This window comes from Nerophis lumbriciformis, linkage group LG13, assembly GCF_033978685.3.
Source record: "Nerophis lumbriciformis linkage group LG13, RoL_Nlum_v2.1, whole genome shotgun sequence".
Lineage (NCBI taxonomy): Eukaryota > Metazoa > Chordata > Actinopteri > Syngnathiformes > Syngnathidae > Nerophis > Nerophis lumbriciformis.
In genome coordinates this window covers 28,263,155-28,277,415 of record NC_084560.2, presented here as the reverse complement: position 1 = coordinate 28,277,415, position 14,261 = coordinate 28,263,155, and the positions used below count along the sequence as shown (strand labels likewise).

At 38.9% G+C, this 14,261-nt stretch overlaps 1 protein-coding gene across 1 annotated transcript in view; it reads right to left on the bottom strand.

The window, feature by feature from the left end:
• LOC133613668 (follistatin-related protein 1-like) overlaps positions 1-11,667 on the bottom strand; it is a 42,910-nt gene extending 31,243 nt beyond the window's left edge. The window contains exons 1-2 of the mRNA XM_061971370.2: positions 11,446-11,667; positions 11,258-11,314 (exon numbers count right to left, since the gene is read on the bottom strand). Coding sequence (XP_061827354.1) covers positions 11,258-11,314 — 57 coding nt within the window. The 5' untranslated portion in view covers positions 11,446-11,667. The remainder of the gene's footprint in view (positions 1-11,257; positions 11,315-11,445) is intronic.
• Between the last annotated feature and the right edge of the window lie 2,594 nt (positions 11,668-14,261).

Below are 14,261 nucleotides of genomic sequence, written 5' to 3'. Positions count from 1 at the left end.
ATGCTGCGTGTATCATGATCGGTATTAAAGTGACTCACTCGATGGACAGTTGTTCGTCTGGTCCAGCTGGACGGGGACATTTCCTGTTGATTTTGGGTAAGCAATCTATTAATGTTAAAATAGCCTGTTTGTAGATTCCATATTTGTAGCGTCAAAATCGCTTTCATCCCCCTTTCCCGGCTTCCGTCTACTCCAACATCTCACTCTTCCTTTGTGCTGGCTTCTATAGGCAGCAGTATATTTAACTTCAAAAGTATAAGGTTGTAAATCCTAATTTGTCCAAAAATAGTAATCAATCATATGCTCCATTGTAAGAGGACTTTTGATCACATGTATTTGCTATTTAGAATGCATTTGAAAAAAAAATACATCTATCGTCATGTCTTTCATAATGATCGTTCATGATCATTATGAAAGACATGAAATTCCAAAAAAAGGGAAGTTTCCCCTTAATTGTTACCCAGACATGAGGGAGACATGTAGTCTTTTAACATAAATCAGAATGTACTTTACACAAAAGCTCCCAAAAGGATGCACAATTGATGCGGCCAGCTTTTGAAGCAAGCGTGGCGGAGTGAATCCAGCTGGCTGGCAAGGTTAATTACACAAGATAATTAAAACTTTAATTTTATGATCAAAATGAGAAGCTTGAGAAGATTCACGAAGTTGGAGGTTGTTTCTGTGCTGTGGTTGAAGGAGAAAGTTTTCTCCGTACTGGTTCCTTGTTAACTTCGGAGTATAATTGAAAAATATAGCATCTTTTTTAAATTATTTTGTGTCGTCCGAAAATCTGTTTCTCTTTGGGATTACATGAATAGACAAACAGGTCCTTAAAGCAAACAAACAATAACATTTAAACTGCCTGAATGTCTCTCGAGTCCCATTTTTTCAACCCAACTGGTCGAGACAGACGGCCACCCCGCAGACCCTGGGTTCTGCCCGAGGTTTCTTCCCTAGTGAGCTTTTCCTTTCCTCAATTGCTAATTTTGCGGAAGATATTGGTTGAAATTGTCCGACTTTTGAGACATTCAATGGAGTTGAACCTCAACATCTTACTTACAAATGTAAAATTTGTTAATTTAAAAAAAACATGGAAAAAACTACTTTAAGTCCAGATAAAATGTCATGGCTCCAAGTCCTGCTAACACAAACCTATTACGCCTAACCTACTACACATCTATTTCACCTGACCTACTACACCTAATCTACTAAACATCGACTGTGAATGAAAACAACTCCTGGTTAAAAAAACAATACCACGGCATAAATGTGCAGTCTTCCACTGTAGAGTGTGCATTTGAACATTTGAATTTACAGTGCATACAGAAAATATTCACAGCGCTTAATTTTTTCCACATTTTGTTATGGTTTGGTTTGATTAATTTTGTCCTCAAAATTCGACAGATGGTTCCCCATAAAAACAATGTGAAAAGTTTTTTTTTTTTTTATGTTGCAAAACTATTAAAAAAAAAAAAAAATCACATGTACATAAGTATTCACAGTATTTGCTTAATACTTTGTTGATACACCTTTGTCAGCAATTACAGCTTCAAATATTTTCAATACGATGCCACAATCTTGGCATGCCTATATTTGGGCAGTGTCCCCCATTCCTCTTTGCAGGAACTATTCAGCTCCATCAGGTTGGATGGGAAGTGTTGGCAACATATTCAAAAAGACTTGAGACTGTAATTGCTGCCAAAGGTCCATCAACAAAGTATTGAACAAAGACTGTGAATACTTTTTATTTATTTATTTTTAAATAAATTTGCAATCGTCATTATGGGGCATTCTCCGTAGAATTTTGAGAACAATTATGAATGTCTTCCATTTTGGAAATGTGGAAAAAGGGAAGCGCTGTGAATACTTTCCAGATACACTGTTAAGCCTTTTAATTTGAGTGAGGAATGTGAAACTACGCATTAGAAGAGGCTGACTTTCACAATGAAGGATTATCCTTGACACCGGAGTTACAATATAACACTTTAAGTTGGCAGCGCTGCGCCATCATTTGTCATGTCATTTTTAAACACAGCAGTACAAAGAAAACATTCACCAAAAAACATCCATTACTCGATGATTTAGAACACTTTTAATCTTTGTAATCTTTTCCACCACTACATTTAAATCTAACCACCTCTTACGTCCAACCATGTGAGTTGAATTTAGGGCTGTTGTTGGTCATTTGACACTGGTTTTGATACATAAGACACTGGTTCAGCTCCTAAAGGACTCATTTTAAGCAAATCTAAAAGCTCAGAGAACAAAATGTGGGGATGTGAAAACCCAACCCTCCCACCATAGGCAGCCAAGTCTTACCTCACCCTTAGTTTCCTTCCCCTTGCTTTAATTGCACGAGCGTGGTGGCTGTGTTCTGTTTAACATCACTCCAGCTATCTAATCCCCCTGCACGATATTTGCCAGGGCTCCATGACTGCGAGTAGAGCTGCAGTAATTAGAGCGAGCTGATAAAGACAAAGGACACATCGTCCCCCTCAAGTTCATATTTCCTCCACCTGGACAGATATTTTTAGCCCACCTTGGGTGAGAGAGAACAGCCTATGGAATTAACATCTACTTCAGCAGTGTCATCTCTGTTCTCCCGCCTGCTGAAGCCTCTTAAGAGGAACTCTCGCCCGTGCACGCTTTGACTTGACAACTGCAATTTTTATGATTCATTGCTGGTCTTTCTAGGTAAATTAACCACTCCACTCTTGTCACCGCAAATGATGCGGGACAACAGATGTGAAAGTATAAGAGCATAGACCTCTACTACGCTTGCTTGCTGGTTGTCATTTCACACTGCACATGCAGGTTTTATTTCAGCCTTTTTTTTAAAAGGTAATGCAGTTGTTCATTTTAAGCAGCAAATGTGTACACCGTTTTCAAGTGAATTAGGGGAAAAAAACGAGTAAAGCTGTGTTTTCGATAATAATGCTAAAATACCATGGTAAAAACAAAACCATGGTGATGACTTCAGGGGAGGTGCAGCAGCTTAAGAAAAATAAATAACTTTTTTACAAACCTGTTAAATATATTTAACGTTACATTTTAGAGGTAAATAAATGCATTTTTAGTGTCACACCCCGCCTCGGGTTAAGGTGATGTAACCTTTGTAAACCGGACTTATAAACCAAGGATGGCAAGGCCCGCAGTTGTAAACAGTTTACAAACATAAATTTAAACCCCAAAGTGTCCATCCATCCATCCATCCATTTTCTACCGCTTATTCCCTTTGGGGTCGCGGGGGGCGCTGGAGCCTATCTCAGCTACAATCGGGCGGAAGGCGGCGTACATCCTGGACAAGTCGCCACCTCATCGCAGGGCCAACACAGATAGACAGACAACATTCACACTCACAAGTGTCAAAGGTGAAAAACAATCAACAGGAAACAAAGCACCAAAATCTCAGTAGATGTTTGGTGATGCATGGAGACCTGAGCTCCTGCTCAGGACAGAGAACCTCCTCTGGCAGTGACAGACAGCAGACTGTCATAAAAATGGCATTTTTTCACTTAAATACCCCCAATTTGACAGGGGTGATTAAGAATGCAGTTATTTTGTAAAATACACCATAAATAAACCATCACAAGTCTAAAATGTTCACATAGTACATTTGAGCTTGTAGATCAGTCATTTTTGCTACAGTGAATTCAGACTTGGAGATCTTAACTTTTAAATGTCCAGTGTCCTTCTCTAACACTCAGCTTTTGAGAACCAGGCAGGTTAATGTCTATTTAAAACCCTCAGCCCCACCTTGACTCTTTTAGCCACCAGTTTAGAGCCATGGTGAATGCCAGGTTGTGATTTGTTTGTTGAGTGAATGCTTTTCACTGACTAAAGAGATTGAATGTTTGTTGTTTGTTCATGTTGTGCTTCCTAACAAATGTGCACGGTTTGAGAGGAAGTTAAGGGCAAACAGTGACAGTGGGGGAGGTGGGGTCAAACTGTCAAATTTAGATTCTATAGTAAGAGTAGGGCTGCAACGATTCATCGATTAAACCAATTATAAAAAAGTGTTGAGTGTTATCAATAAAAATGTAGGAAATCCGGATCGCATGGAGTGCCCGGAACTTTAAATTTGCAAACATAGTTTCTGCTTTCCCCCCGCACTAAAGTGCACATGAAAGCGGTGTTTTGTAGGTGCCGTGATCTGTATGGTGACGAACTGCGGATATTTAAAAAAAAACGTAAGTTTTATTCATGCACACATGAGGTTAAAAGTGCAATTTCAATGTTGATGATGTGCATTTATTAGAAAAAATATCATTATTATTATTATTTCCACTATTATAAATATTTTCCTAAAACACACCTTCAAGTGTGTTTTATACGATTACTCGATTAATTGAATAAACTAATCGATTAATTGATTACTAAAATAACCGATAGCTGCAGTCCTTAGTAGAAGTAAACAGTCTGGGGTGAGCAAAAAAAACCCACCAAATATGATTCAGTAGTGAGGCTCATTGTGCCACAATTTGATATTCCAGCTTTAAAAACACCACAAAACATCCTTTTGAATGCACAATTGTATATTTCCCCGGCAACACGGATGCACTTGTCTATTCTTGGTAATACCTAGGGTCGTAACTAGCATTTGACAAATACCGAGGTCGAAAATTGGTTGTGCAAGAGGAACTTTGAAAGGCTGAAATCATGGGTATCCTAGCACCACATAAATTTTATTACCTTGAGCAACGCAATGAAGTTCCAGAATAACAAAAGCTTTAACTATCTATCACTCATCTAACATCCTTGATAACCAGCAAAAGTCCACTTTTTTAATATCGTGAAAATGTAAGAAAATGTTTACATCATTAAAACAATCAGTAAAAAAACATAAAAAAATTTCAACCACGACCAGGGTTCAAACCCAAGATCTTCAGCTTTGCACTACTAGTACTAATGACGTTTGCCACGAGGCCACCGGAAGTAATGGAGAACATTTTGCCTTTATATTTTAATCAGTGACAGAGCATGATGTGGCCAGGAATACGTTTGGGGTAAAATATTATATGAAGCGCTTTGTCATTCAATAATTTACATTTTAATGTGATTATTTGCCCAAAGCACCCCGCCCTATGCACAGCGCATGTTCTGCATTTAGGGCAGGGCGGCACCTGACTGACGCGATTACAGAATTATACCGACAGCGTTTCACATCAATTTCATTCAGGTGAAAGCAACATTAGTTACATCAGTATGATTTAATGTCAATGTTATGTTGACAGCACATTTCGGATCGAATAATGTTTAAAATAAAAGTGGACTTCTTTGCACTACGTTGTTGGAGTTGCAGCGGGATGTGCATGACCAAAGATCGTAAAGTGAGAGAAGATGATCTACCGCATGGTGATGTACAGCGCACACGATGTCCTGCACAAAGTACATCTACAGTCAGTCATATCATCATCCTTTTGTCACCTAAAAAATACAGAGGACATGACCTCGGTGTCCTCAACGGTAGTTACGGCCATGGTTATACCACATTGATTATTGGATTCTCAACAATATGAACTTTGGGTCATAGACAAACTATCAAGAACCGATACAACTTTCTCATCCTTTGTAGACCATTGCTGTATAAGAATATACATAATCTCTATGAGCAGTCAGTCTGTATTAACCTACACTGAAAATACCTTCTCTCACTCCATCCAACTTATCCTCTGTGCAGTCCAAGTATCTCTAATGACAACTAGCACACCCACCTGCTAGCTCATCCGAGACTTCTGCTGCAACTTGTTGACCTCCTTAAGACAGTGTACTGGTATGCCAGTTCAGGCTCTTCCCACGGCCAGACAACACGCCATATATTATCAGGGTAATTACCTTCGGAGAACAGATGCCATCCCATTACCATTGTGGCTTTTCATTGGACAAACCCTGGCAGGAGCGAGCCAATCCCTGCAGATTGTGATAGGGAATAAGGAACAAGGCTGGCATACAATAGGGCTTTCTCCGGGGCAGTCAGGCAGGCAAAGGTGGGAGAAAGCAATGAAAGGTCAGCACGGGGAGGGGATTGCGGGACGTTGAGTCATTCATGGCAACCATCCAAGAGCTTAACGATATGTGTATGTCTTTCCTTTATTACCTCTGCCATGGAGGTCATGTTGTTACCGTCTTAGTTTGTTTACCCCAAAATTATTAATTTAACTGTGGTGTGGAGTGGATCGAGCCATGTTTTATTTATCATTGTGGCAATTTTGATACCACAGTAGACGGCAAACATAACTACACTATATGGCCAAAAGTATTTGGCCACCCATCCAAATGATCAGAATCAGGTGTCCTAATCACTTGTGTATAAAATGTATACAATCAAGCACTTAGGCATGAAGACTGTTTCTACAAACATTTGTGAAAGAATGGGCCGCTCTCAGGAGCTCAGCGATTTCCAGCGTGGAACTGTAATAGGATGCCACCCGTGCAACAAATCCAGTCATGAAATTTCCTCGCTCCTAAATATTCCAAAGTCAACTGTGGGCTTTATTATAAGAAAATGGAAGAGTTTGGGAACAACAGCAACTCAGCCACCAAGTGGTAGGCCCCGTAAACTGACAGAGAGGAGTCATCGGATGCTGAAGCGCGTAGTGCAAAGAGGTCGCCAACTTTCTGCACAGTCAGTTGCTACAGAGCTCCAAACTTCATGTGACCTTCCAATTAACCCATGTACATTATGCAGGGAGCTTCATGGAATAGGTTTCCATGGCCGAGCAGCTGCATCTAAGTCATACATCACCAAGTCCAATGCAAAGCGTCGGACGCAGTGGTGTAAAGCATGTCGCCACTGGACTCTAGAGCAGTGGAGACGCCTTCTCTGGAGTGATGAATCACGCTTTTCCATCTGGAAATCTGATGAACGAGTCTGAATTTGGAGGTTGCCAGGAGAACGCTACATTTCGGACTGCATTGTGCCGAGTGTGAAATTTTGTGGAGGAGGAATTATGGTGTGGGGTTATTTTTCAGAAGTTGGCCCCTTAGTTCCAGTGAAAGGAACTTTGAATGCTCCAGGATACCAAAACATTTTGGACAATTCAATGCTCCCAACCTTGTGGGAACAATTTGGAGCAGGCCTCTTCCTCTTCCAACATGACTGTGCACCAGTGCACAAAGCAAGGTCCATAAAGACATGGATGACAGAGTCTGGTGTGGATGAACTTGACTGGCCTGCACAGAGTCCTGACCTGAACCCGACAGAACACCTTTGGGATGAATTAAAACGGAGACTGAGAGCCAGGCCTTCTCGACCAACATCAGTGTGTGACCTCACCAATGCGCTTTTGGAAGAATGGTCGAAAATTCCTATAAACACACTCCGCAACCTTGTGGACAGAAGAGTTGAAACTGTAATAGCTGCAAAAGCTGGACCGGCATCATATTGAACCCTATGGGTTAGGAATGGGATGGCACTTCAAGTTTATATGTGAGTCAAGGCAGGTGGCCAAATACTTTTGGCAATATAGTGTATATTCCCTTTACGAACAATTCCCTATTAAGCTTTGTTCTTCATGTTATGCCAATTGATGCTACGCTTCACTAAACTCAGGAAGACAACTAACATTGGCATCACATTATATTACAGCAACATGACTGGTCTAGTAAGTAAAGAACATAAAGGATGACATGTATTCTTTCTACGTCTCCTAGCAACCACTGCACATGACATTCTAAACGGGTTACTGTAATTAATGAACAAACAGCTTGGCCTTTTTCACTTGGTAATTTCTCGTAACAACAGTTTACTACTGAGGAGGATGTGGCCCTTATTTGACTCTGTGGCTTTTACCAACGGTCTTGTTTATCATGGCGGAAACACCTTCAACCACATTATTTCTTACCAATTAATTTATGTGCAACTTATATGACTGCTGTGATACAAGAAGGATGCAACTTACTTATTTCCTATTTATTTGTTTACACTTTTACACACTACCGTTTGTTAGTGGGTCTACTTAGTACTTTTGTTTATCATTGCGGAAACAGAAGGCAACTGAGTCAAATTTGCATAATTGGCCCAGATGAATATAAAACATGAAAAGCAAAACAAATATGTTCACAAAATACAAATCAAGTTTCTTCTTTTTGTGTGTTTTTTTTTTTTTTTTTGAGAATCGGGGTGCGTTGGTGGAAGGTTTTGACAGCACCGGCTACTCACTGAGAAGAATATTTGTGCTTTAATGTTAGACTCTAACTTTAAAAGTGTCCAATGACACTCGAAAAGGAGCTTGATTTAATGCGAGTCGCTTTTTTGAAAAACAGAATCTAGAGGAGTCTGAATACTATGAAGTAGATAAGTTGGTAGCACATCCTCTGTCAGGGACAGGTGTCGTTAAAGCAGAGTTACGATGCCAACTATTGTGCAGAGTTGGAACAACAAGCTACCGTCACATACAGTCCCGTTATAATGTGTTTAAGAGTAGTGCAAAAGGCTGCACCAAAATGTATACATGGCTGCCTAAATTTATCCATGGCAATTTACACACTAATTAGCCGTCTTCCAAAAACATTACTGTTTATGTTAACTACAGTAATATGTACAGTAATACACCACTTTTGCCACTTACAGTACTGGAGTGGAAAGGTATTGGCCTCAACTAAGCAATAATCGTATTTTTGTTTGCTTTCATTAACAACAATAACCACTTAACACTTACTGCAAATGGCCCCACTCTGCCAATCACTACCGTGCATTATCTTTGGCTCTATGACAGGTTTTATCTGGCCCGCGAGATGAGTTTGCTAAGTATAATAATGAGCCGAAATGTTTGAATGAAAGCAACTGCTGTTCTAAATGTGTCCACTAGAGGTCGCAATAACAATTCTTTGTATCTTTGTAGATTATGCTACATATGTAAAAAAAACAAAAAAAAACCACATGATGTTAGTGCACCAGTCGAGGAAAATGAGCAAACTACATAAATAACATCCTGTAATTTGATTTTGATATTATTTTTTATCTTGGTAGATTGAAAATTAACACCAATGAGTTGACTGATGAACATTATCACATAATTTATTCAGAAAGTATAAATAACAACAAATAAAGATAGAATACTATTAACCGTAACATGTAAGTGGAAAAAAAACAACAACAACATACATTTTTAAACAAAGAAAACAATCTGAAGTTGTCTTTTTTTTAAAGTTATCGTGGTGTGATTTTACCAGTCCGGCCCACTTTGGAGTAGATTTTTCTCCATGTGGCCCACAATCCAAAATTAGCTTGACACCCCGGCTCTATGACCTATGTAGTGCCATTCAAGTGTTTTTATATCTCTGTAATTAGGTGACAGACAGTCAATATGACGGCAAAATAAATGCAGTTTACTTCCTCTGTATGTGACTCAAGGTCAACAGGGCAGTAAACAATGAGAAGCCAGGTGTTCAACAGCTGAGACTGTGAGGTCATCAAACAAACACTTGCGCGTGCACGCTTTCCTATTTCCAACATGGACAAAAAAGAAACAGAAAACACCTTAAAGCTCACCATTGTTCCAATAGTCATCAAACTACAATCGATGACGTCTCTCAACAGTGTGACGCCCATAAGGTGACCATTTTTGAGACCTATCTTGAGCGTGCAAACAAACACACATGCTGCCTGACTGACCACCCAAATGCACTGTTTGGAGACCATTAGAGCAGCTGCCAAGCATCCCCAGCAGTAAATGCAAAGTGTAGGTGGAGCAGCGCTGATGAAATGTACACAAGCTTGGTCCTTCCTTCTTTTCTTTTCACAGCTGCCTGCCATTCACATGTCACTCTTTATATATAGCACCCTTTTCCTGAGCCACTTTACCTTACAAACTTCACTTGTTTTGAATAATAGTGCCTACTGCAACAAGTAACAATGATTGGTACCACATTCCATAAACATCTGATGACATTTAACAACCCCCGGGGAAGAAAATAAACGCTTGAGAACGCGTGATAACTTCACATCAAACTACCGGTTCCAGGTGTTTTCTTCTTGTAAATCAGGGGTGTCAAACTCGTTTTAATTGATGGCCACATCGCAGTTACGGACGCCATCTGAGTGAATAATATATGATAAAACAATGTATAAGGATTTGCCTCATATTACATTATTTTCTATGTATTTAATTATTGTATCTTTTTTTACGTTTGCTTCAAAAATGTTTTTTGATTTTACTGTAAAAAAAAACATGCAATTCAGTTGCTAGAATTTTGCCGTAAAATTTGCGGTGTTTTTTGTAACATATTACTGTAAATGGACTGAAAAAACTGTACCACTGTTTTTTTTACAGTAAAATCTACGGTTGTTTTATAGTATATTACTGTAAATGACACAAAAAAACAGTACCAAAGTTGTTTCACGGTTAAAAGAAACTGGCAGCTCAGTCACCAGAATTTTACTGTTAATTATGTTGTCATTTTTATAGTGTCGATAACTTGCTTTGAAATCATAAGTCAGGCAGATATTTAGATATTTATTTTGATTTTAACAAAACTATTTTTTTGAATGTATATTAATATTTTATTGCATTATTAGATACTAATAAAGCTTAAAATATATTAATATAAAGGCTATGCATGCAGTACAAGTATGTTTAAGAAAATATTCTTTATTAAAGCATATCATTATATTTCCTGATTTTTGCGGACCACATAAAATGATCTGGCCCCCGGGCGTTGACTTTGACACGTTTTCTAACTCAGTCATTCTCAAACTGTGCGGGCGCCATCTAGTTGTACAACAACAACAAAAACTTGGTTATAGTACAGTGTTTTACATTAATATTTATATATTTGTCTTATATTCAAACAGTGCTACTGTTCAAACTATGTATATTGTTACAGTGTGCAAACATATTAATATACCTTTTAAATAAAAACTCTGCCTTGTTTTTAATCAATACTTAGGCCTACTGCGCTACTGTATTTTAATGTTAGTCTTTATGGTGGTACTTGGATAGCCAATTTTTTTCTGAGATGGTACTTGGTGAAAAAAGTTTGGGAACTAATGTTATATATCATGAAGAATGTGTTTTAAATTGCAAAATATGAGCATTATTAATGGTGCAGTAGTGCACCAATTACTACAATTAGTAAGTGTGCCACACTCCATTAGCATTTGGTGACATTTTAGAGCAAACTTGTGGAAAATACTGCATAAATACTCTGATAACATGACCATAAACTAATAATTCTGACTGTTTTTCTATTCTAAATCATTCGGCGTGTGGCTTTAGGATATTGAATTCGACTTTTTAGCCAAGTTTAAACTTACCTCTGCGTGAGAGTGAGCCAAGGCTAGCAGAAAGAGCACAGCGACACCCCGCAACATCTGGTCGAGGAAGCGGAAAAAAAAGTCAGGTTTAAGCAGCAGGAACTAACATTTGAAGCGGTTGTATGTATTAAAATTAATTTTTTAGTGTAAAAATGAAACGAGGTAAGTTGTCGTCGCTGCTACGTTACCGTTAAGTAGAGAGCTGCTCGGATGGGCGACGGAGAAGTAGACCAGAGAAGAGGTTTCGACGACGGCTTGGAGGAAATTGGAGGAGCTTTGAGGAATTCGAGTTGGTCTTCAGTGTTTTCTCCTCCTCTCCCGGCAAAAGGACCAATGGAAATGTCTCTATTTTTCCCTTCTGGGAACGTTCACTGAGAAGGGGGAGGAGGAAGAAGAGGAATGGATGTGTGGAAGAATCCAATACATGACATTAAATGAACGTGCAGTAAGTAATGTAGCTTAAGTTAACTATCATAAAAAAATGTACACATCATAAAATATCACCATAAAACGACATTTGTTATGCTATATTATACTTTGGGGGTTTTTAACTGTTTTTGACGTCTACACATATTTGCAAGAGGTCACATTTTTATTAGCAAGAGGCAGTTATTTAGTGTTGGCTACCTGGCTGACATTTGACACACTTCAAACCCTGGAGCTCCCCTAGTGGTGAGGAGGAAATACAACAAACCCGTGACTGCTAACATTACAACAAAAATAGAAAATAGCCTATAACCAGAGCCGGCCCAAGGCATAAGCGTACTAAGCGCTTGCTTAGGGCCCCGCGGCCACCAGGGGGCCCCCAAAAGCAATTAACAAAAATTTATTATTTTTTATTTTTTGCATGTACGAGTCTGACTGATGATTTCTAAATGATCAAAGATATATTATTGTACAAAAACACAATTTTAGGTCAACAGAGTGCTGCTGCTGATCTAGGCCTAGTGATTCTTCCTGCCTCTCTTTAAATGTAAAACTGCCTCTGCTGCACCTGTGACGTTTGCCGCCCGCCGTGCAATGCCAGTGCGCACTGGGCATCAAAAGCGCAGATAGAGGCAAAACAATGTCACAAAAAAGGACATATCCTTCAGGTGCAGAAAAAAGGAAGAAGAAGAAAGTGGAAGAGGAGAAAAAATGCCATGATAAAGGTATGTTTGCATGACTTGGTAATAAAAAGTTTATCAAAGAGATTTGTAGCTGTAATTAGCTTTAGCTAGGTGACGTTAGCTAGCTAGCAATATGTTTTTAGCATCAGGTGCTAGCAATATGTTTTTAGCATCAGGTTACTAGTGAGATATGTTGTTTGCACAAATTGTTTGCAGCAGAGCACGGTAATTTATTTGAGTAAAATAAACATTATTTTTTACATCAACTCACAAGTTATGTGAAACTTCCCCAGGAGCATTGTTAAAATACTTTGGAGGCACAGAATCAGCCCAGAGCCAGTCCACATCCTCAGGCTCAACTGTGAGTGATGAATCAGGTGAGGAAAAGACTGTCACGGTATACATTTAATTTCTTAGTATAAACATTACACTTGAAGGGAAATTAATATAGTCAAAGTATCTCATTAATATGTGTGCCTATATGTATGTATGTATGTATTTCATCTTAGGTCCATCTCCATCCTCTACAGTGCTCTCTCACACACCTCCACCCTCTGTGCCCACTGTCCCCTCCATGTCTGAAACCACAGCTGATTTATCTAGTAAGTTAACTGCAAAACACCCTTTGTAATTGCTCATTGTACTGCAGAACATTCTGAGATTAATAATTATGTCCAACAGTGCAATTTAATGACCTTATAGGTCCTTCTTTTTTAGTCATTGTCTTTCTTTGGTCACTTCCTCAGCAACTTCCACCACAACGTCCCCTTCACACCATGGACCATCATCAGCTCCGCCAGTTGACCCAGCTGAGTGGCCTTCTTTCCTCTCAGATTCAGACAGGACTGAGCAGGTGATCAGAGGACCACTGTCTATTAAGGAGAACTTTTCATTCCCCAAACGGCATGATGGCCGAAGTTTTCATTATCATTATACCTACAGACAGCTAGTCAATGGAGAAAAAGTCAAGCGTAGCTGGCTGACTTATTCAAGAAGTAAAGATGCAGTCTATTGCTTTTGCTGCAAATTATTTTCCAAAAAGTCCTAAAAACTGGCAGCCGAGGGACAGCTGGATTGGGTCAACATAGGTGCACTGCTGAAACAGCATGAAAACAGTGAAGATCATTGTAGCAACATGGTGAAATGGAAGGAATTTCCCTTGCGTCTTTCAAAGGGGAAAACTATTGAGAATTTAACTTCAGTAGACTGCGCTCTCTTTGTACAAAGTAAACATTAAATATGAACAATTAACTAAAAATATAAACTAGTAATTAAAGACTAATATGTACAAGACTGATGAGACAAGATGACACTTTTACCGTAAATGCAAAGCTTTATCACTTGGACTGTTCAACCCCAGGCCACTCTTGTAGCTGAATGTTTTCTACATTTTAAGATTAGGAACCATATGTAGCACTCTGGACATCATTCGTTCATTCATTGGTATTATTTATGTTATAAACTGGGCCACCCCCATATCTTTATAAATGACATGTCATTTGTAAAGACATGCCAGGCTGACAATAGGATAATGTAAACAACACTGCCAGAGCCGCAATGAGTTTATAGTAGGTGTGTGAATGATCAATCAATATTATTGGCAGAAATAGAGGGCCCCAAAATCTAATTTTGCTTAGGGCCCCATGGAGCCTTGGGCCGGCACTGCCTATAACTATTATTCTCACAGTAGACAACCAAATAAAACCGATCACTTCCTGTCTACACAAGAGTAACCTGAGATATGATATTATGACATTTTGCCATAACATTAAAAAACACTGATATATATTGCTAATACAGCCATGACTGTAATTTACATTTACCAACAGGTTGTGGTCAAAATAGTTTAAAAGTCCAGACAACAGAAATGTAATAATGATATATCCTCAAAGCTT